This window comes from Squalius cephalus (assembly GCF_949319135.1).
Source record: "Squalius cephalus genome assembly, chromosome: 1".
In the NCBI taxonomy this organism is placed as follows: Eukaryota; Metazoa; Chordata; class Actinopteri; order Cypriniformes; family Leuciscidae; genus Squalius; species Squalius cephalus.
In genome coordinates this window covers 33,369,913-33,394,672 of record NC_137122.1, presented here as the reverse complement: position 1 = coordinate 33,394,672, position 24,760 = coordinate 33,369,913, and the positions used below count along the sequence as shown (strand labels likewise).

Genomic DNA, 24,760 nt, shown 5'->3' with positions numbered 1-24,760 from the left:
TCTCGTGTTACGCAGCACGTTTGAGCTTCAGCAAGAACCAATGAGGTTCATTCTCGTGTTACGCAGCACGTTTGAGCTTCAGCAAGAACCAATGAGGTTCATTCTCGTGTTACGCAGCTCGTTTGAGCTTCAGCAAGAACCAATGAGGTTCATTCTCGTGTTATGCAGCACGTTTGAGCTTCAGCAAGAACCAATGAGGTTCATTCTCGTGTTACGCAGCTTGTTTTAGTTTCAGCAAGAACCAATGAGGTTCATTCTCGTGTTACGCAGCACGTTTGAGCTTCAGCAAGAATCAATGAGGTTCATTCTCATGTTACGCAGCACATTTGAGCTTCAGCAAGAACCGATGAGGTTCATTCTCGTGTTACGCAGCACGTTTGAGCTTCAGCAAGAATCAATGAGGTTCATTCTCATGTTACGCAGCACGTTTGAGCTTCAGCAAGAACCGATGAGGTTCATTCTCGTGTGTTACGCAGCTCGTTTTAGTTTCATCAAGAACCAATGAGGTTCATTCACGTGTTACGCAGCACGTTTGAGCTTCAGCAAGAACCAATGAGGTTCATTCTCGTGTTATGCAGCACGTTTGAGCTTCCTCAAGAATTAATGAGGTTCATTCACGTGTTACGCAGCACGTTTGAGCTTCAGCAAGAACCAATGAGGTTCATTCTCGTGTTATGCAGCATGTTTGAGCTTCCTCAAGAATTAATGAGGTTCATTCACGTGTTACGCAGCACGTTTGAGCTTCAGCAAGAACCAATGAGGTTCATTCTCGTGTTACGCAGCATGTTTGAGCTTCAGCAAGAACCGATGAGGTTGAGAACAACCTCAAGAACAACCTGTGTCAGGCAGGTTTGGATGATCTTCTGTTTATGTTCGCTGATCAATATTTAAATGTGAATAAAAGCCTAAATTAAATCTGTTCATCATATAAAGCGATCATGTCTCTTCCGAAAATTTGGACTAAACCACTCAATTCATATAGATTAGTTTTACAATCTCTTTATGAACTTTTTAAGGTCAAAGTTTCAGTTGCGTAGCTGTTTATGGAGGGACAGAAAGCTCTCAGATTTCATCAAAAAGATCTTCATTTGTGTTTCGAAGATGAACGAAAGTCTTACGTGTTTGGAATGACATGACAGGGTGAGTAAATTATGACATAATTTTCATTTTTGTGTGAACTAACCCTTTGAATGACCCAGTTTACCAAAATATTTCTAAATAGCTTTTGGGTGAACAAAATAGAACCACACTAGCTTAAATTCAGACCAAAGTAAACTACATAAAGGCAGATTTAAACTGAAAGGCTGAATTATGATTTTAGGATAAAGATGTTGTTTGTACAAGTAGTTACATTTATAAACACATTTTATTTTATTTTTTTACATTGATTACACTATTTGTTTGCACAATATTTATTGTTGTTTTTGTATGTTACCTTTACATTTATCTGTTTCATGAATTGTTTTACTGTTTAAATTTTGCAGTAAAGAAATATAATTTTACATAATACTCTTAACACTTCTCTCCTTTATTCAAATTGTTACAATAATAAATGAATTGTCCATGAACTCCCCAACTTTCAGCCGTCAGTCAGGACAGTGATACAAAATACAGCTATGGTCTATTAATTTAAAAATCAAGCCCTGCCCTACATTTTTCTTGTGCGAGAAGCCGTTTCACTTGGATATACGTCACAATAGGGAAGAAAAGAATCGCAACTTATGTTTCATGCCCACTTTAACAGTTGTCATGATTTAGTGTTGGGTGCATGTTGAAGTAATATCAAGAAGACATCTCTGCAGTTAGAGGCATTAAAGTAAACAACAAACATTTAATTTATCATAAAAAAATCTTTACTTCATGAAAGTCCATGACATACACTTGTGCTAAAACACTGGGTGGGAATGAAACAAACATTTCCATAACAGTACACTCTTGTTTGATTACTGTATTTGTTGTGTTGGCATTTTCAAGAACTGCAAAAATTCATACTTCTTATGAAAGTACAACAGAACTACTGTACGTCACTTCTGAAGAACACTACAGCAAACAACAAAATCCATACAAATTAATTCTAAAATCGCACTGTAAAATTACACTTTTTACAAGCCTGTAAAAAAAGAAAACAAATCTTCGATCATATCGAAGAAAAGAAGGAAACTGAAGTATTTATGGCTCAAAAGTGCAGAACATTATGTAGCAACTGCATACTGATATCCTCACATACAATTCATACATTCATTCTTTAAATCATTTCAAGTGAGTGTTTGCAGTTCCTAAGCGAGGCCAAACAGACAGGAACAAAACAAGAAAAGTAAAAGCAAAAAAATAAAAATAAAACTACGAACTTGATGTCTGATTTGTGTGAGAATGAGCAATGGCACAAATCACAACACATCTGGCACTGTCTCACCGTCTGATCACACGGAGGCAGGGAACCAGAGCTGTCTGGTCTTCTTCTAACAGCCTCTTTAGGTTTCTTGCTGGTGAGTCTATAGAGAATATACTGGAATCATCCGTGCTTCATTATCCAGGCAGCGTGAACGCGAATCAAATCCATTAGAGAAGATTTACATTTCATGACCTTTACGGACTCGAGTGCAACATGTATATATAGCGACCCTGACGGTGAGATGAGATTATTCAGACAAGAGTATACAGTAATTACAGCATGTTTTTCACTTAGCTTTTTCCTTATGTTCTTTTCAATGTGGTAAGGGCAGGAATGTTACGTGTGAATATGTGCCGTTCACTAGAGCGGGAATGTCTCGTCACATCTACAGGCTTTTTCTGTTGCGTCCTGCTTAACAAAACCCACAGACATTTATGCATCTTTCACATCCAAGGCTGCAAACAGGAGGGACACTAACAGTAACTCTTCGGTATTGGCATATAAAAATCTTTTTTTTTTAAACCTCTTCTCCCCTTAATAATAATCACGATCACTAATCGAGTACATTCAGGATCCAGCAACTCGTTGAGCGGTTCACATGTGATGTCTCTTGTAGTGCTTGTGGTGATAGTACTGTGCGAAATCAGAGAATTTCCTCTGCAATTATGTTGTCCGAGCCACAAAGAGTCCTTCTGTGCGTCACACGAACGAGGAGAAGCCTGTGACGGGAGTCCGTGAGCCTGGCGCGGGCTGGCCAGCAGGGGTGTAGACCCCGCCAACGCTGTGCTGTGTGACCACTGTCTGATAGTAGGACTCGGTGTCCCCGCTGGCACACTCCTCGTAGGAACAGGCCAGTGTCTGCTTTAGCCCCTTCTGCTGCCGCTTCCACGAGTTGAAGTACGACGGGTCGCTCATGTAGTGATTCACAAACGAGTGTTTGATGGGCTCCTCTTCGCACTCGCTGTCTGTGGCCTGATTGATGGAAATACGACAGGGGAAATCACACATCTGGAAGATTATGTACGCTCATCCAGTCAAAATAAACACCAATAGAGTGAATAAGCATCACTCCACCTCAGACTCGGACATCTCTGCAGGCCTCTCTGTCAGTGCGGTGCTCTCTGTGGAAACCACACCGTTGTAGTTGCTACAGATGTCTTCATCGGAATAGCGCAGTCCAGCTGGATTGGGTCGGGGAGGGGACCTGCTTGAAGAGAAAAGAAAGTGCTTAAAAAAGTGATCCCTCTAACCTTAAGTGTCCCTAGATGCAACTAACAACTGACAGCGTGTCTACATGGGACGAAGTTCCAAAGTCCAAAGTTAACCATGTCTTTCAAAGTTAAAGACTGTTACGGGTTTGTAGTAGTATTTATAACTGCTCTCCACTATTTGATAAAATACAGTGGAAAATGTCATGAAATCTACAATAAGCCTAACCAGAATGTAGGCATGCTTGGTCTGGGAAAAAAAAAAAGTTTGACCTAATTTAACAACTGGTTATACAGGTTTTCATGCCGAAATGCACAACTTTCTAGTGAATTTGCTCCCTTAGGTTTATCAGACGAGGCAAATGGAAGCAGTGTTCTTTACAGTACCTGGTGCCATTTTTCCTCAGGAAGACACTCTTGACATGAATGGGCCTGCTGTTGAGCTCTAGAGCCGTGAAGCCTCCATTGTCCAGTGTGACCGTCTCCTCCACCGTGGACACAGCTTTACCTACAGCAGTCAGCATATCATCATCACAGCAAAAACAGCACCCGGGTCAAATTTGAATCACTGTTTGCTGGACGGTGTGGGAGTCTGAGTGGGTGGACGTGTTTATCTGGATGAATATGTATGCGGATTTACAGCACATAATGATTATGTGAGGGAGGATGGATGGATGTGTCGTGAGAAGGCTGAAGAGGTTTGTTTTAGGTCACCTGTTCCACAGCTCTTGTACTTCCTGTTCTGTCCGTGCAAGACCAGACCAAAAACCAACAGCAACAGCAGAATCAGACCGCACAATGCCAACACGATGAGAAACCACCACTCCTCATAAAACGGGGTGTCCAGTTGGGCTGTTTAGGACAAAGAAAAATGAAATGTAAAGACATGAAAGATAGAAAAGTTTATATTTTTGGCATGAAAAACTTGCTGACTCAATGACTGTGGGTGGTTGTTCTGGCTGGATTCTTTCTGTATTTCTGCTAGTATCCCAAAGGTCAGACTGCAGGTTTCGGCCAGTCAGAGTTGACAGATTTCGTATGATGGCGCAAAGTTTATTTAGCTTTTTAGACTACAATTCTGTCCAGTTTTTAGAATGCATGTTTTTTTCATTTGTCATGTGTCTCCAAGAAATAAAGCGCACGTTTCTGTGTAAGCTTGCCGTGTTCGGAACAACTTGAAAGTCTGGTAGTGTGTGATCATTAGTTGTTTAGTGTTTTAAACTCTATCATATAGTGTATTCCAGCCTCTAAATAGGTCTCTCGATCATTCAATGCAAGTCGATGCCATGCCTTTCACCTGTTATATTGCCTACTAGGCTAAAGTGTGATCACTTCATTTCAATTACAGTGCTATGCATAAGTTTAGACACCCATGCTAAAGTTGACTAAAAAGAGGAATAAAAAATCATCTTTTGGAAATTGAACTTAATGCCTTAATTTAAAAAATTAGGAAAAATCCAACCTTTAAGGACACCAATTTTCTTTGTGAATGAATAATGTATCGTAAATAAATAAATGTTCTTCCTTAAAATACAGGGTGCATAAGTTTGGACACCCCTATGTTAAATTCCCATAGAGGCAGGCAGATTTTTATTTTTAAGTATTTTTTTTTATTTATTTTTTTTAGGATACTATGCATCCTGATAAAGTTCCCTTGGCCTTTGGAATTAAAATAGCCCCACATCATCACATAGCCTTCACCATACCTAGAGATTGGCATGGGGTACTTTCCATAAGATCATCTCTCAATGCAAATCAAACTAGCTATAAGGCTAACTGAAATAAAACCATGCCAATCTCTAGGTATGGTGAAGGCTATGTGATGATGTGGGGCTATTTTAATTCCAAAGGCCAAGGGAACTTTATCAGGATGCATAGTATCCTAAAAAAAAAAAAAAAAAAAAAAAACTTAAAAATAAAAATCTGCCTGCCTCTATGGGAATTTAACATAGGGGTGTCCAAACTTATGCACCCTGTATTTTAAGGAAGAACATTTATTTATTTACGATACATTATTCATTCACAAAGAAAATTGGTGTCCTTAAAGGTTGGATTTTTCCTAATTTTTTTAATTAAGGCATTAAGTTCAGTTTCCAAAAGATGATTTTTTATTCCTCTTTTTAGTCAACTTTAGTATGGGTGTCTAAACTTATGCATAGCACTGTATGTGTTTTCAAACTTGAGTTTAAACCTTGAGTTTAATTGCAATACTCGCCAAGTTGCCAAGATATTTTATTACTTAGAAGCAGCAAGGATCATCTCCCATATTTAGAGCAGCATTGACGCATGTTTATTGGCCTGCGTCTTATCTCCAGTGCTCTAGAGCAAAGGAGAGCATGGCCCAAATGTGCCAGAACTCTCCAGTCACATGTGACAGCCACTGATGGACTACTCTGACAGCAATACTGAGCTGCAGTGACATCAACTCACAGACAGATTGGAGCATGCCTGTGGTATGAATATTTCAGTCCCATGACACGCAAGATGTTGATAACATACTTTGCTTTTCATTTACAAAAAGACCTCTAGGACTTGCACAACACTGCATTAATTAAGGGCTGAGGCAACATAGACCTTTTTCTTGAAAGCACAAGCCAATGGCCAAAGAGAAAGACAGAGAAGAAAGCTCTCTTCTTTGACAGCTTCATTTTTGTTCTGAAATCTTTCTTTGTATACTTTAGTTGATATAATTGAAATCCTGCTTTCAAATTAATGCTTTGTTACTGACGGCAATCTTGTTGAGGTTGAAGCTAAAATAAAAGTACAATTAGTCATGACTCAGTTTATAATATCACAAATTAAAAACACTTTGTTTGGCTATTGCTATCAACAACAAACAACAAACTAATCGCGTGAGACTAAGTAAGCATTTTGAAACCTTTTCTACAGGGTTATATCTCAGATATAATATTTAGAGATACAAAGGTCTTGACTATATTTGTTCAACACATAAATCTCGCTTCAGGTTCCTTTTAAGGCATTGGCCTCTATATGATCTCAGTTTCATTGATATACTTTCCTTTTAAAGCAATAGGTCAGTAATTGGTTGTATCATCTGTGATAAGGGAGCGGACTGGTAGTTCAGAGTTCATGTGTCACAAATTGAGGATGTGGTTGCTCAACCACAGGAAAACACATGAAAACAAAGCAATCTCGATGAGTAAACATTTAGAATAGCAAAAGAGTCAAAAGAAAAGCCAAACCTGTAAATCACAAATTCACAAATATTGTCTTGCTTTCCAGTAAAAATATTTAAACATTCTTAAATCAAGATACATTTACTTGAGAAGCAAAATGACACAAGATATTGTGAGTTGTGATAGAGTTGTGTATCAAAATGTATCAAAGTTTTGCTTAAAATATGGGGTAGGAGATGTAATCTTGTTTTGCCTTTGAATGAGGTTTATTCATTTGAGCCCATTGGTATAATATATATATATATATATATATATATATATATATATATATATATATATATATATATATATATATATATATATATATATTCTTGTTTTAAAGGGGTCATATTATGCGCTTTTACGAAGTCTTGATTTCGTTTTTTCAGACTTGATTGCATTATTTTTCACATATTTAACATTATTACAGCACCTCTCTCCAAAGTCTGGCTCAAACACGCCGATTTCGACCAAGTCCCTCCTTCCGAAATACGAAATGGGCTGTGATTGGTTAGCTGGCCCAGTGTGTTTTGATTGGCAGTGCTTAGCGCATGTTCGGGAAATGTCCCACCCTTCCATAACCGCAAGTTCTTCTCTAGTGTAAATATAAATGAGGATGGCGTCAATAAACCAATTCAAGTACTATTCAGATCCATGTTAATGAGCAAGCGAATCGTCCAGAACGGATTTCATGCACAGACTTTGCAAGCATGGATTTCACAGGACGTTTCAGATTGGTATGATTTTTTGTAATTTTCTTATACATTACAGATACAATGTTATCCACCATTTAATCGTGATATTTGTTGGAAAACTAAGGTAATACAAACAGTAATGAATCACTAAACCATGGTTCATTTTCCTAAGCAAACAGCAAACAGAAAAGCAACAGAAAACAAGATGTTCTCCGTAAAATGTTCAGCGCATAGATACATGTTGGGGTTATAATGTTCAGGAACAGTGTTTAAAATAAATTTTAACCACTCTAAATTCGTCAGCCATAGGAAGGTAAAAAAAATTTTTTTTGGAAAAGGGCCTTCTTTCAGCGTGTTCCGTGGGCGCAGATTATTTCAAATGAGGAACATTGTGAATTCACAAGATCCGGAAAAAACACGTTGTAGTCAAAACGAATCGTTCGTTGTAGTTCTTGAAATGTGGATTCTGTTAAATAAAACATCTCCCTTTGGAGTGGACTTTGAGCTTTCTAAACATGCAGTTTTTTAATGCTGAAACAGCAACACACAAACTAAAGTTGAAAAAGTGGAAAAGCACAATAGCACCCCTTTAAGAATTTATCTTGATTATATATATAAAACCTTACAAAAACCTCAAAAGCTTACAATGACTTCAGTCAACATTACTACGGAGTTATCAAGCTTTTCACTTTAGAATACTGTTCCAAAATATTAGTACTTGAATACCTGAAGGATTTGGTAACACTTGAATCATTACTAGTAGATTACCATAATCTTTACAGTCAGTTACACTTTTTTTTACAGTATGTGTACTTACAGTGTACTTACCTAAGAAAGTACTTGGTAATATAGGGTAACTACATGGGTTAAGGTTAGGTTTAAGGGTATGTTCATGGTTACCATCTAGTTATTACCCAGTTATTGCAATTACTATAATCAGTACATAGTAAGTACATGGGGTACATGACTGTAAAATAAAGTGCTACCATCTTTACTTTAGAATACGTTGTTCATTACTCTTGTTCATTTTGAACCTGTATATAGTAGTTCTTAGTCGTCTGGGAGGTATTAAAAAAATAGTAGCTACTGACGTTAGAATGTTAATATTGTTTTACTCATTTGTTCTAGTCTAAAGTGTTGCCAAATTATTATTATTATTTGTTTGTTTTTTTGCAGTGTGATCTCTTTCTCAACTCATTCTCACAGACAGTAATGAAATTAAACGGAGAAGACTTGGAGAAGTCTCGTGCTTTACAAATTGTTCTCCTGTAATATCAAGTGTGATCAGGTAAGATCTCCAAGATGTTTTAAACTGTGTTAAGATAAAGTGTGCAATCAAATAAGAGAACTCAATATGAACTCAGTCATTTCTCATCAGAGCTATGCTTCTCATATTCATTTTAAAGCCTGATACTCTTACTATATTTCTACATTTATCTCATTTTTGTGTTTTTCTCCAACAAAATTTTTAGTTGGAGGTTGAAATGAAACATGTCTGATAACTACATTAAGCCCTGTGAGCCAAGAAAAAGCAGCTTTTCTGGGAGTACATGGTGAGTAGAGTTCATGTGGGTGTAAAAGTCACATAAGAGCTAAATAATATCAACAGTAACTGACGCAACTCCCTGTCAAAATCTCTTTGATGACTCATCACAGCACAGGAGGCCTGACATTATTACCTGACATGGCAGCAGAGGGCGCACTCGGCTCACCGTAGCCGAACTCATTGATGGCCAGCACTCTGAACTGGTAGCTGATGCCCTGCCGCAGGCGGTCCAGACTCACAGAGTGAGAGGTGCTGGTGGGAGGCAGGTGCCGCACAAACGTATCCCACACACCCTCATCTGCGGAGAGCAAGGTCACTTCCAGTGAAAATGTCATCATGCACTTGGAAGCACTAAGTTTATTACAGTGTCCCATTATACTTAGCAGATGCTGACATCAAGAGCAGCTAACAGCTGTTTCATTGCCCAACAAGCAATGCTGTTCAATGTGAATAACCATGCTGATATGGAAAGGGCAGTTATATCAATGTATCCCAGCAACAATGACGAATAAATGTTCAGTAGATGATTTCAGACCAGCAATCAGGCTCCTAAACGAACACTCGCCAAGCGCCAAATGTGAGTAGAAATTAGTTTTGGCTGCTAACTTTAAAAGGAACTGCAACATTACATGGTTTGAACTGGAAATATGAAAAACTTGTAAAAAACTATTAAAAAAGCTATATATTCAAGCTATTTTTACAACAAAATTTCAGAGCTTCAGGTTTTTTTCTCTAATGCACAAAATGGAACAAAATTGTGATGTGCGAGTCAGTGCGACAAGTGCAGTTTATAGGATCTTCTTGTAAATGATACTGCAAATTATGCAATGACTTGCATTGTTCAAATATGCAAGGAAGAAATAAATAATTTGTCATAGTAACAACAATATTAAAAAAAGAAGAAGCAAAATACAGGTTTCTGGTAAGAAATGGTTGGTAAATTATCAGACTTACAGGTGTGGCAAAAAGTTGAACCTTGACTGTAATAAAGAAGCATTTATTCACGATTAAATCTAAAGATGCTCTTTGAAAGTAATTACTATGTACAGTATATTATACAAATATTAACATATAAAGTAAAAGCAATAGTATTAAAAACACTAAATCATTTATAAAATAATATTATTTATATATCACGTCATTTTTATTAATATAAGCTTTTTAGTTTTCACTTTAACTTCTAAGTTTTAGTAATTTTGTTGTGCTTTGACATTTTTATTAATAAAAAAACAGTTATATTTAGCTTTAATTATTTTTATTTAATTAATTTTTTATTTCAGTTTAGCACTATAACTTATTTCAGTTTCTAATTCCCGTTTACATTTTGAACAGTTTTAGTTAACAATAACAACAGTGATTAATTTCACTTTTAATTAGTAACACTAAATTAATTTCAGAGCATTCAACATGATTTTCTTCATCAGTAATAAAAGTCATGATGGTTGAAAAAGCACGCAGCACTTTGATTTTCATTAAAAGTTTGATTGCTACTTTAAATTTAAGTTTTCAATATATATATTTAAAACGGAAATATGTATAGCGGATGTTCAATGTATTCAAATAGCTGGCCCAGTGTGCTGTGATTGTATTATTAATAGTAATAATACGATTTTTTCCCTGCCAAGTTATAAAGTAATAAAACTTAACTGTTGCCAAGTAACTGTAACCAAGTAACAGAAACTTGGTCCATTAACTTGGTAGTACTGATATGTGGTCAACACTTTTCTCACTCAAAAAAAGTAAAGTTTTGAGTGCTGTACCTGAGGGCCGCGCTTCAATCACATAGCCGGTCACATGTCCTGCTCCTGTTTCCCCCGGTGTCCATTGGATGCTGAGCATGGATCCTGTCTTTGTGATTGACATTTCTACTGGTGATCCAGGAGATCCTAGACAGAGAGGAGAGCGTGCAGTGAACTGAGAAGAACAGGCGAGCAATCCGACCCTTGTGAGTACAGGGATAAAGCTAAAGCAAACGCCTACACCACTGTGAGATATTGATCCACGCAGGTGTTTTTTCACAGCCTGGATTTCTGACACCTCTCGCTGAGGAGTGGGGAATGTGAGCTGTGCTCAGCGACCCTGAGAGTTTTGCTGATCTGTTTGTTGGTGTGTTTTTTTTGGTTGTGGTTGTGTAGCTCACCTTTGACAGGACCTGCTGTGATGTTGGCCTCTGCCTCAGGCCCGTAGGCGATAGTCTTGGCCTGTACGCGGAAGCAATAGGTCATGCCCTTGGTCAGGTCACGCACCTTCAGCCAGCGCTGCCAGCTGCCACGGATATCCACCGTTACCACTTTAGTCACACCTAATGCGCACATACACACACACACACACACAAAGTTTGCATGATTACACACTACCGCACAAGAATCATTTATACAAACAAACATTACACAATGCTACAGTATCTTCCTACCTAAGAACAGTGAGTTCATCTCAAAATTAATTACTCTAGTTCTGTACTATGAACTATAAACATTGGCATTAAGAAATATTCTTAAAGTCATCCATTTTCACTGAAAATTGAACACAGAGCCAAGGAAACAATAAAAGAAAATGAGTTTATGTAAACAAATCATCACATCATCATCACACATTAAAACACTACTAGCGATGTTAAAAAAAGCCACCGTTAGAACAAGAACATTATGAAAACAGACTCTGATACAGTGAAAACATGTTGCAGATTAGAGCTACACGATTCTGGATAAATTGAGAATCACGATTTTTTGGTTTACTGTAAGATCACGATTCTCCCACGATTCTGAACTAATTCTGGCAACTAAACAAAATAAGTCATTTACAAGAGGTTCTGACAAAATGTTAATGGCTGCAGTCTATTAAAGAAATATTGAATTAATTTGAATTAATTATTTTTTAAAAAATCGGTTTGAATTAATTATTCAATGAATCACTCAAAAAGACGTATTTGAACAAATCTCTTGAATGATTTCATGAGAAATACATTTTTTATCAGTCATTTGTCGCCACCTACTGCTGTAAAGATGTAATTGATACAATCTTTATTTGAAGCATCAAGGTATTTTCAATAGGTGATTTACTGTATTTTGATCGGTTCCATAGGCATCAGTGTTTATATAATCGAACTATCAACTTTTATCCTAGTACTTCTGCAATAATTTGAATTATGTAACAGAAATAATGATAGTGCGTGGTTGAAAAGACTGTTTGTGAAGCTGATTCATACCTATACATGAGAACTGCTCTCTCTAGGTCAGCAGCAAAGCAAAATGCTCCGCTGTGATTGTACTTGTCAAAGCTTAATAGACATTACTGAATCATTGTCATTTAGGAATAAGATAGCGTGGGTGTTTAAATCGAGATTGCAATCTGTTAACGATTAATTGTGCAGCTCTACTACAGACTGACCTTGAATAGGGGCGATGGGCTCATATACCACTCTGTAGCCTTCCACCACACCGTTAGGGGACAGTGGGAAACCCCAGGACACGTTCAGAGTGCTGCTGGTCACCTCAGAGAAACTGATGAAGCTGGGAGCGCTGGGGGCTGGAAGAACGGTATAGTTTGATGAATGCAACAAATACAGACTTTCACTCCTGTCATATACACTAGATTAAAGCAATAAGCCACTCGAGGCTGTACATACAATACAGTGATTTTGCCATGATTAAGCAGTGTTCTTATGCACAATGTATCCACGTGAGTATCTTGAGCACATTACAGTTTCATATCACTATAATTATAAATCAAATTACAAAATACAAACTTTTTCCTGAAATCTTCAGAAAGGCTAATTGCTTGTATAAAATAGCAATTTGATAAAGGACTGTAAGATAGTTGTTTTATAACTTAAAACATGTTTTCGTATATTTAACTCATCACAATAATTAATTTCATTCATCAAATGAGTCATCCCACTCAAAAAGTTTATTGCGCTTTTTGGACTACTTTGTATTTAATTATTGATGTAAAAAATTCTATCAATAATTAAATTCAACGTTGTCAATTAACTTTTGGCACCATTTTGCAGCAAATAAACTTACATAAAAAAGCTCTAAATATGTTTGGTAAATGTTCAATAAATTGCTTAATAATATTAATTTCAGTATTAATAAATGTAAAGTGTTTAATTCAGTTTTTAGTTCAACTGTAGAGTGATTAAATAATTCAGTATGCGGTCACAGGTGTGAGTACATTGGCTATTTTGCAACAGCTTTTAAATGTGGCTCATCTAATTAGATTTTAGAGTCAGTTGTAATATTTGTAATACATCATTTTAAATAGATAAAAATGAGTATATCCCACTCTCTCAGAGATTTTACAATGCTAGCTATGCAGTTCCGTACTCTTGCACAAATGCAGCTTGTTGCTTTAGGAAATGTCAAAGTGAGGCAGAGGTGGTGAATTTCCTCTGTTTGAACAAATGAGGTCACATCAAGACCATTTGAATAATTTTAAAATTGTTTTTTTTTTTTAAGTGACTCGTGGGTAACGAGCCCCTCCCTGTCATTTCAGTGAGGTGGAGCCTGAGGTCAAATCATTCCCCGCTTGTGCGTAATTCATTCCGACAACATTTATAGAGTGAATGATTTAATGCAGAACACATGAATTGCTAATGTGAATGATGCAACGGTGATATAATGCCACATGCTCCATCAGGTGTCGACCTGGTTTTCATGCATGGAGAAGAACACAATATGGAAGTGGACATATTGCCCTTGGCGCGCTGTCTGCGGTCAGATTTATAGGTTAGCCTTTAAGGGTGTAACGGGTGGTGCTCAGGTCAGAGGGGGGCTCTGTGGTCAGTTCTGAATGGGAGTTTAATGGCGATTAGGATTTGTGCAGACGCTCACCTGCCTGAAGAGTGCGCCCCCTCCTGGGCTCACTGAACGGACCGTCTCCCGCAGCATTGAAGGCAGACAGCTTGACCATATAGTACGTGTAGCTGGTCAGGTTCTTCAGTCTCATGTTGGTTTCAGGCCGGAAGAGAATCTTAACTTTCTCCGTTTCATTCTGACTGTCATTCTCCCAGTAAAGAATCTACAGGCAATGAAAGACATAGGTGGAGTGTATAGAATTAAACTTTGTCTGGCACAAAGCACAGCATCCTGCAACCCTTTCAGCCATGACTGCATTGACAATATATAGTGGCCCTAAATAGTACTCAACTTTTAGAGACCTATGGTCTCCAATTCAGATTCTTAGCCAACACAGGGACCACAGACAGACAGACAGACAGACAGACAGACAGATAGATAGATAGACAGATAGATGGATAGATGGATAGATAGATAGATAGATAGAAAGATAGATAGAAAATAAAACCAATGTGTAGAACATTTTTGTATTTTTTTGGTCATATATTTGACTATATTGTACATTTTGACACTGAATATCAATATAGATATTCAGTGAAATGCTATATTGACATTAAGTACCAAAACCATGTTTAAAAATCTAATTTATGTCATCCAGTATAGTTATATTAAAAAAATGGCAAACTCTTTATTGAAGAGGTGAAATGAGCAGTGGGTTTATAGTTTCTTCACTGATCATGCAGAACTGAATATTCAATGAAAACAACAAGGATTTCTGGATTAACATGAATATTCCATATTACTGCCAGGACATTTTTATATACTGAATCAACTCCATGTATATTTCAGCAGATATTCACTAAACCCTCACCCATGATCATTAATTCATGGCTTCTGCAAAACGTACTGTCTAACGCCATAATCTAATACAGTAAATCTGTGGAGAATACAAGAAAAGAAAATGAAGACAAAAGAAACTGTAGCTATTCTTCCACCCTAGAGAGCTCGAAATGACAGTACAGTTCGAGGGGAGGAGAAAAAGAGGACAGATAATAAGAGTATGAGAGAGATTGGACGAGGTGGGTGGTTTGTGGGTGTCACCTTATATCCCTGAATGATGCCATTTTGGGTCTCGGCAGGGGGCGGCTCCCACTGAACCTCCAGCTGTGTGGATGACAAAGTGTTGATCTGGATGTTCTGAGGGGCCACAGAGGGGGCTACGAAAGAGCACAGGAGATACTGTAAATACATCACACTCAATTCCTCCAGCTAACCACTACAAAAGACATTGTGCCCTGCAAAAAAATGCGCTCATGCTGCTTTGGGGCTGGTGCCCAATCCATTCCCCATGTTTCCACTTGTGCTGAGCCTGTGTGATTTTCTTACTTATGAGGAACACAAAAGAAGATATTTTGAGGAATGTCTCAGTGTAAATGAAAGTCAATGGGCACCAAAACTGTGTGGTAACCAACTTTTTTTTTTAAACTAAATATCTTCTTTTGTGATCCACAGAAAAAAGAAAGCCATGCAGATTACATGAGGTTGAATATATGATGAGAGAATTTTCATTTCACTGTTTTAACTCTGGTCCAAAACAAAACTAGAAAAAATATTTTGTAATAACTAAATAACTCTCTCACGCTTTTCAAACACGCAAGACTTTTGTTCATCTCCAGTTTCTGTTTACTACATTTGAGTGCTCTATGTACGTTCGCTGATCAATGTTTATATATGAATAAAAGCTGATCATATTGTGGGTGAATAGACGTTCAATGGAGGGACATAAATCTCTCAGATTTCACTGAAAATAACTTCATTTGTGTTCTGAAGATAAATGAAAGTCTTATGGATTTGGAATGACATGAGGATGAGTAATTGATGAACCCTTTTAAGTCAGTGTAAACGCAAAGTGGAAACCCGGCTAGCGTCAGTTACTGAATGAGAACCAGTCCCAGTGGGAAAAGTGATATCAGATGAACACTGACTCCAGCGTGGCTGCCGCCCTCTGTTGTGTCTCTGTTAAATGTCATTCATTAAAGAGGCTAGGAATACATAAGCCCTATCCATCATAAATCACAGCAACAGATGCAGCTACCCCAGACAGCAATAATAAAAAAAAGCAAATTTAATAAGACCAAACCTGAAAGCAGAGCTAACTCCGAGAGCATGACAGCTTGACTATATTAGGGGCTTGAAAGTTGAGTTTACGTGTAGTAAAGCGGGCTGAATCATTTATGAGCGGGAATGAGTTACAGCTGTGGACAGTGGGGTGCAAGAGACTTGACTGAATGAGCTGTTATAATAAAGCACAGAAAAGCTCTGTTCCAGCATCTAAGTGAGCTGTCTTGCTGTCTACAAAGCAGCATCCTAACTAAAACAACTAAAACCGAAGATTCTGAGTAATTTGGAACACTCTATATGGAGTGCAACAGTTTTTCAGAGGCGCTGGTTCAGGAAGTCTTTTTTTTCCATTCATTTTCCCCAAAGGGATTTCAAAAAAAGTCTTTGTTAAAGTGTTATAAGCCATAAACCAAGCCAACCAGCTACGAAGAGAATCATAACATCACAAACTTTGATTCTAGCAAAAAAGTATTTGAAAATCAGACAAAAATACAAAGTTACAAGAATGTACTTCATGGCTTTAGTGATAGAAAAACTACAATCCCACAAAGCATTGCGAACAGCATAATCAGATTAAAAACGATGGAGAAATAGAACATACAGTATATATATAAACAATATATTTTAGGTTTATTGCAAAATATGCATATAGATTCAAATATTATTTTCAGAGTCTAGAGAGACTGGCAATTCATGGGAGTAGGCGGAGCTAAAGATATCTCTTGCCACATTTGGCTTGTTTCGACTCTGAAATTTCTGTACAACAACATGGGTAATGTAGTTTTTTGACATGAATTCTGCTGTTAAACATGATTATTTTAAAACTAAGTTGAAATAATGCTGGCAAACAGCTTCAACAGAAGCAACTATTGATTAACAACCTTGTAGCTCACAGTAAGGCTGTCTTTAAAGGTTTATCGTTCAAAATCTATTTCCCTGTGGAGAAATTGAATAGAGTTTTTACTTCTGGAACCTGACAGTTGCACTCTATAGGAACAGCTCAATATGCCACACAAAGAACACCTCTCACATGAAGTGCACTGGAGATTTAACAACTTCTTCCGATAGGGTTTGACATTAGCATGTTGCTAAGCTAACAACTCAATACTTAATATATAAAAGTATAAAGTATAAAAATGCATAGCACACAAATATTGGGTAACATAGTACATTTTTAAGTCAATCAAACTATTCTGTTGATACTTTCAGTGCCCTGCTGAAAAAGAAAATCTTAAACCAGCCTAAGCTGGTTTGCTGGCTGGTTCCAGCGGATTTGTGCAGAGGGTGAAATCATCAATCTCCAGCAAAAAAGCCAAAGAGAGCTTTTTATTTATTTGTCAACTGATGTTCAGCTGGTCTTTTTAATAGTAAACATATTATCAGATTATCAGTCATCAAAGCTTGGTAAAAACTGAAGGTGTCATGATAGTCATCGACACGGAGATGTACCTTTAACTTTGCCAAGCTGGTTGCTCACTAAAAAACCCTCAAAGATCATGTTTTCATTTTCAAATTTGAAGTTTGAATTACTTACTTTTCAATTAGTCTTCTCATTAACCATTATTCATTCAGATCGATTCGTGTACGAAAACAAGAGTCAGGATTTATCGCATAAAAAGCACAATAATGGCGCGATGGAGGCACTTCCTGCTCTCATGTGACTTTTCCCCTTTCATTCTCAATTACCCTTCACCAAACCCACGGCACATTTTTAGGGTGTCTGTTAAATCTCAATGGGCTCATCAGGCAAGAGAGAAACGCTGCTTCCCGCTGTAACTTTAACTGGTGTTGGACATAGTCATTTTAGTAAAACGAGTGATTTATACACTGTTTAATGTCATATTTTTTATTTTGTGAAGGCACTTTAAGGGGCAACTTGCCAACTTCGTTTCTTATCTACTCCTAAAATATGCATATTAGTTATATGTCCCCTTAAGGTACTGAACCTTTTAGGGTTAAATAATGTACAAAGATGTCATTTTGAGTGTACAAGCTGTTGTACCCCTAAAGGTAGAATCTATGCACTTTTTTTCCCTGAAAGTGTGGATTAATTTTTTCACTGTGTAAGACTGAAAATACTGTTTGAGGCCTGGTCTAGAGACAAAAGGGCCCTGCTGGCTAATTAACATTCGACCTCCCCCATACAACCTCACTTCCTCTCACAAAATACTAAGAACTCACACAAGAACATGGTTTAATGTGAATGTTTATCATTGACTGTTATGTTTTTGGTGTCATTTGAAATGTCTCAAAGTGAGTGGTACAGATATCTCATATCCAGATAGATAAAATAAAAGGTAATAAGGTTTATAGAAGTTTAGAGAAAACTGGTTAAGCCATTTGAGGGTGGTCTCCCCCATCCCCCATGTCACCTGGTCAAGGAGGATAAAGGAAGGTGTGCTCCCTCTCTCTGGTCTCTTCTTTGGCTGGACAGGAATTGAATAGGTGGTCCCCCCCCCCCCCCCTCTCTCTCTCTCTCTCTCTCTCTCTCTCTCTCTCTCTCTCTCTCTCTCAGGTACAAGCTGGGTAAGATTATTTGGTGTAACCAATGTATAACCATGTTCTAGATATTTGAATTGATTGTGGAATTGATCTCTGATATCTGAAATATTAAATTGTTACATGTGATTATTCTAACTGATTTTGACATTGTTCATTTAATGGTTAAAAGGAATAGTCAAACATTCGCTCACTTTTAGTGAGGCACAGATATTATTAAAACCTTTCATTTATGGAGTCAGATGAAATAACGAGAGAATACATATGATTAATGTATTGCAAATTTAACCAACCAATACTTTGCATGAGTGAGGACAGAACACGTGATAACCTTCCCCGTGTATTGGCGAACCGGCTTTGGACCAATATATCGGGCCTTACAACTGTTTGTGGCAGTGAATGCTGAGTTTGTGATGTTACCTTAGAAAGCTTATAAAACAGCATTGCTACCCACCTTTTAGAACAACCTTCCCATCAGGAACCCCTATGATGCCTTTAAATGCTCTCTATGTGGGCATCTCTCTAGGGTTTAAAACCTGTCTGCTGTTTCTGCATTTTAACACCAGCATGTCCATCGAATGTCAGAAGGCTTTTAAAGGCAAAGCTCTCCGCTCTCTGATCCCTCTCGGGGTATGTAGTCAACCTGACGTTAATCAGAGGAAAATTCATTTGTTTGTTTGGCTGTCCCCCCTCCTGCTGCTGGAAGTAATCTCCATGCCTGGCCCCTTCTAATGATGCTGTTAATAACCTGATGTTGATAACCCTGCCTGCTCCACCAGCTGCTTGAATTCTTTATGACAGATTCATATTTACTGCTTCATTAAACTCCTTATGAGAGAAGGCCAAAAATGCTGCAAAGAGGTGAAAGAGGTAAAAAAAAACAAAAAAACAACAACACACACGCACACACATGCACGCGCACACACACACACACACACACACACACACACACACACACACACACACACACACACACACCTCTGTCCTGCCAAAATTCTCACCATGACTGCTTTTATTAATACTGTGGCACTACTAGAGCAATGCTGTTTAGAATTTCATAAATAATCTTGGCAATGATTAGGTGAAATGCAAAACTGTGTGGCGAGCGAGAGCCTTGACAACATCCTGTCTGTGCAGTGTCAGCCTGTTAGCACGGCTGGAGTGGAATTAAACAGCACAAACGACAGTTTGCATTTGTAGCAATTTGCCTGCGTTCAATACTTTTAGCGTATGGTAGAAATGTGGATGTAATGCATCTATTTGCTAGTGGTGGGAGGATTGTTTTTCCACTAAAGGCCCATTCATTGATCATATAAGATGCCCCACATGAATATAAATTTGTTTCAGGCTGTGTAGGTGATAAACATCCTTTCTTTTGTATTGTACCCAATAAAACAGCACAACAATTATTAGTGTCCAGAGGAATAGTTGTAATGTCATATCCTGGGCTTCCTCTTTTGGCAGCTCATTAGACGGAGCGCTCGGCTCTTCAGCCAGGCAGCTGGATATTATTCAAGTCAATAAATGTACATGGGAAAAAATTCTGTTTTAGTAACAGAACAACTTGAGCTCAACTTGAAAAGCACTTTACAATTCAGCAGTACAATCTAGCTTGCAGGAGCCTGATTGTGAGGTAGGGGAGAACAAAGAGCTAAACCAGCCTTCAGTACAGCTCAAAACAACAAACTCATCTTTGAGCACATTTACTCAGCCATCTTTTCATATCTCTAAGCACTCCAGACTCATGTGCATTTACATTTAATCATTTAGCAGATGCTTTCATCCAAAGTGACTTACAAATGAGGAGAGAAATAGAAGCAATCAAACCAACAATAAGGCAACAATATGCAAGTGCTGTGACTAGTCCCAGTTATTCCAGCACAGAACACGGTCCTCTTAGTGTGTTATCCTCAAGTCCTTAAAAGAACCACAATCAGGAAAGAAACGTGAACAAACATACTACTGCTTTCTCAGATCTCATTTTGGACTATCTGAGTTGTGACTGAGTTTCATTTAATTTTGTATTCACACATTATAATATGAAATGTACACTATTGTCGCAAATTGGTCATTCAACTACATTGGTTTATGATGTCACGCATGTGGTGGAGTAATAACTTCGTTTAATGAATCTGTTTGAGATTGAATTAATGCTAGATGTTTTGCTATAAATTATGGACATGGCATCTGAAGTTATTTTGCTTTATTTCCAGATTCAATCATAGGCTCGTTCTTATGTAGGTACTAGAGCACGTTCGCCCATGCGCACTCTTCAAAAATGACACTTTAAATCTCTTGATAAACTAAAAGATGTAAATGACATTTGTATGTATTCTAAATAAAAGATATAGATTGTACTGAATGTCAGCTTGCTTATTTGGCTCAAGATAAGAATTTTTTGCAAACAAGAAACCATGCTTCTAACCACAGCTCGAGAGCTGTCGTTCCAACCACACAACTTTGCGATGTTGTTTGCGAATGTTCGTTAGAACAATGTTTTCGGGAAACACGACTCGTTGAACTATGCTGATAACGATGGAACATGCGACCATAGTTGGCTAACGATGCTTTTGGGAAACGCACCCCTGGTTTACTATCTTTGTGAGGACTCTCCTTAGACGTAATGGTTTTTATACTGTATAAACTGTATATTTTATCCCATTACACTAACCCTACCCCTAAACCTACCCATCACACAAAACTTTCTGCATTTTTACATTTGAAAAAAAAAACTCATTCTGTATGATTTATAAGTTTGTTTCCTCATGGTGACACGAGTCCCCATTCAGGTTGAAGTCCCCACTGGGATAGAAAAACAAGCGCGTGTACACACAAACACACACGTACGCACGCACGCACGCACGCACGCACGCACACGCACTAAACCAGGGTTTCTCAAATTTGGTCCTGGAGGGCCACTATCCTGCACAGTTTAGCTCCAACCCTGATCAAACACACCTGAGCAAGCTAATCAATGTCTTCAGGATCACTAGAAACTCACAGCTAGGTGTGTTTGATCAGGGTTGTAGCTAAACTGTGCAGGACAGTGGCCCTCCAGGACCGAGTTTGAGAAACCCTGCCCTAAACCTACCCATCACAGAAAACTTTTTTTAAAACACATCACTTAGTATTACTTATAAGCTGTTCCAAAAAATGTTCCAACAAGGATAAGGATTTCAGATATTGGTTTCAGGATCAAAACTGAAGGAAGACCTTTGAGAGTTTGTGTTTCTTTATATCCCAGCATATGACAGCATAACAATATGACAGAAAGGCAGCCTACTATTGTGTATAATAATATCTCACTCTGTCATCTGCATAGAAACAGAATAAGCAGCACTTTGTACGGTTATCTGTAATAGACATATTTTATGTTTGTAGAACCTCAAGATTCATGCAAAAGTGAAAATAAGGTAAACAAAGTCCTTTGTGTTCACAACTCAACTTATAAGCAAACTAAACTGTGAACTTAAAAGTTTGGTTTGCTTGGAGTATAAGCCAATTTTCTTCCAAACCTCTCTCAGATCCCTGAAATGAAATTTCAGTAGTAATCATGATTGCTTCTGAAAAAGCTAATTGATCTAAACACATAAATTGATCCAAGCCCAGGCCTTTAAGTGGGTTTGTGTTTCTGTCACATTAAACAGAACCTCACCATAGCTCTAGCCTCTGTCGTTATGTTCCCTCTTCATGCCACTCGACTAAGGGAACACAATTCATATCTGTCAACTCATGTCACGCCTTATTCCCTGAAGGACTCGAGATAGAGCACATGCTGTCCTGCTCCTAGAGAGCCGTATGGCACAGCCATCTCAAAAGGAACATCCATCGACAGTGGTCATCACCACATCTGTCAGGGTGGAGCGGCAAAGATGTTTTCTGTGAATTTGCTCTCTCATTAAAATGGTCCTCTGGTGGGATGATGCCAGCAAAGCATACTGGTCTGGGTTTGACAAAAGTCTCCTCAGTATTCGAAAAAACAACAACCCATAGTCTTGTACATAACCACTGAGTTATGTTCTCAAACGGTGCAAGTTTAGAAAATACAAGATACCTTACACTGTGTCTACACTGGGCGTGAGTGACGCAACACAACGAGACAAAAGACAATAAAACCCATTATAATCAGTGATGCTGTCTACACTATGCATGACAAAACCCCGACAGTAAACTGATGGCCATTCTATTTCGGATGTACTTAAAGCACTCACGCTACTTCTGACACATAGGACAAATGGATTTAGGACGTTTGCTTTGTCGCGTCCAGTGTAGTCAGCCTCAAGATGTTGTGGCACGGCGCGACACGACAACTGTAGCGTCCGGTGTTACAATACCCCTTAACATCAGGACTCAACAATAAGGGGGGCCTGGATGAAGTTTGGGACAGGTTGGAACTGGATGTTATCACTTTTAATCAAAAGTGTCTATGAATTTATAGCTGATTTGGAATTACATTGCTGTGTAGTTTTTCAGATAATATTGCAAAAACATGTGGAAAGTGCCCTAATTTTCACACAATCACTTACCTGCTTCTCCAACAAACACCTCTACTGGAGCACTTGGAGGGCTTTCGCCAATGACGTTGTAGGCAGTCATCACAATTTCATAGCGCCTGTATTTCTGCAGCTCTGATGAAAATATCAAATTAAAAACAGAAGGGTATAAGGGTACTTGAAAGGTGTATCTTGGCTTTGAGACAGCAGAAAAGAAGAATGAGAATTCTTCTGAGTAGAAACAAAAGCATCTCTCAGATATCCACCTATTGTTCCATACAGTGTGGATGCGGAATAGTTTGGATGTGATCATGGAAAGCAATGGCATCAAACTCTTACACAGGAGAACTGAAAGCACATGCATTTCTCGGGTCTCAGGCAGTGTGCAATGAGATTCACTTTTGAGAATATCTCAAGGCCAGAATGTTCCTGGTCAGAGTAGATGGATTAGTGGAAAAAACATGTTCTCTGAACAGGAAGAGTATTTGGGATTACACACTTTGCCAAAGGCAGTTTGATTATTTCGGACTTCAAAGGCAGACTGACATAAATGAGAAAGATGGCTAAATGAAACTTACGCGTTAGCTCGAATTCGGTTAATGAAGGATTGCTGACAGTCTTCACAGTGCTTTTGGCTGTGGAGGGAGAAAGAGCAACTGATGAGGAATACATTACTGGAGATGGAAAAGCACAAATTAAAGGGATATTTCATCATGGCAGTAAATCTTTGCTTTTCAAAGTTCCTCATCACACAATTCTCCAAGAGATTGATGAAATTCCACAATGCTCATCTCACTTTTGTACACGCTCAGATCAAACCCCACGAGAAACCAAAGCGAGTCAGTGATTAATGATTCAACAGTCAATATACAGTTCTATATCACAAGCTGGGGTGCATTAGGGACCTAATAAGATTTCTAAAACATATACTGATCCAGCATCACTTGAGGAAAATTAAAGAAAAATCGGAATGTCCGCACCACTAGTCAATCTTTTTATACTGTTCCTTTTGAGCTCTGTAACTTAAATGAATATGTCTGTGCAGTTTAAAAAAGGGTTTCTACAAGAGGGCATATCAGACTTTCAGAAGTATCTTATGGTCAAGCTCAGACACTTCAACTTTACTTTCAAAATATCTAAATGGACAGAAATAAAGAGCTCAGTGAGGGATTAAAAGTAAACTAAATTAAATTTAACCCAGTTAAGTTTGATACATTTTAATCATATTTTGAAATTATCATACAGATTTCTATCATTTTATCAAAAATGGAATATTGTAATGTAAGACAAAAACATCTGAACATCACATAATAATAATCATCAAAAACCATTTCTAATATTTAGTGGTTTTTCCACAAAACATTAAATCATTATGGATCCAGCTTTTCTTAGTTAAAAGGGGATATAATTATGATTTCGATTATCAATCAAAATATTTAAACATGTTTTGTTTTTGATGAAATTTGAATTGTTTTGAACAAATTACCACTTTTTTATGTTAGAATTGCATAACAACATCCAGTGTAAATGGATTTAATATTGTTTAAATTAATTTAAATGTCACCTTAATATTTGATACTAAAATAAAAAAAGACTATTATATTAATCTGTAAAAATGTCATTTGAATATTTTATTCAATATATTAAGACATGAAGGGGAAATGCACAAGAGGAATGACTACATCTTTTTATCTGTCCGACAACACACTATGAACAACAATCATAGGCATATATAAGTAACAGACTGCCTCAGAAAGTGACAAAGACCTTGTTAGCTTCTGGAGTACCTGCTAACTTTTCAATGTAAGCTGTTAAGCCTGAACAAACAGAGCAT

The 24,760-nt window shown here is 37.7% G+C and overlaps 1 protein-coding gene across 6 annotated transcripts in view; it reads right to left on the bottom strand.

The window, feature by feature from the left end:
* Positions 1 to 2,213: 2,213 nt before the first annotated feature.
* The window catches only part of sdk1a (sidekick cell adhesion molecule 1a), a 352,985-nt gene continuing 330,438 nt past the window's right edge, over positions 2,214 to 24,760 (bottom strand). For 2 of the 6 annotated variants that reach the window (XM_079864734.1, XM_079864738.1), the window contains 12 exons: positions 23,505 to 23,561; positions 22,960 to 23,061; positions 14,915 to 15,030; positions 13,850 to 14,036; positions 12,405 to 12,542; positions 11,158 to 11,319; positions 10,778 to 10,903; positions 9,151 to 9,315; positions 4,315 to 4,452; positions 3,988 to 4,108; positions 3,467 to 3,599; positions 2,214 to 3,364 (listed from right to left, as the gene is read on the bottom strand). In XM_079864734.1, the coding sequence (XP_079720860.1) occupies positions 3,092 to 3,364; positions 3,467 to 3,599; positions 3,988 to 4,108; positions 4,315 to 4,452; positions 9,151 to 9,315; positions 10,778 to 10,903; positions 11,158 to 11,319; positions 12,405 to 12,542; positions 13,850 to 14,036; positions 14,915 to 15,030; positions 22,960 to 23,061; positions 23,505 to 23,561 (1,718 nt within the window). In that variant the 3' untranslated portion in view covers positions 2,214 to 3,091. The remainder of the gene's footprint in view (positions 3,365 to 3,466; positions 3,600 to 3,987; positions 4,109 to 4,314; positions 4,453 to 9,150; positions 9,316 to 10,777; positions 10,904 to 11,157; positions 11,320 to 12,404; positions 12,543 to 13,849; positions 14,037 to 14,914; positions 15,031 to 22,959; positions 23,062 to 23,504; positions 23,562 to 24,760) is intronic. The other 4 variants (XM_079864735.1, XM_079864739.1, XM_079864736.1 and 1 more) reach the window with 3 other exon arrangements.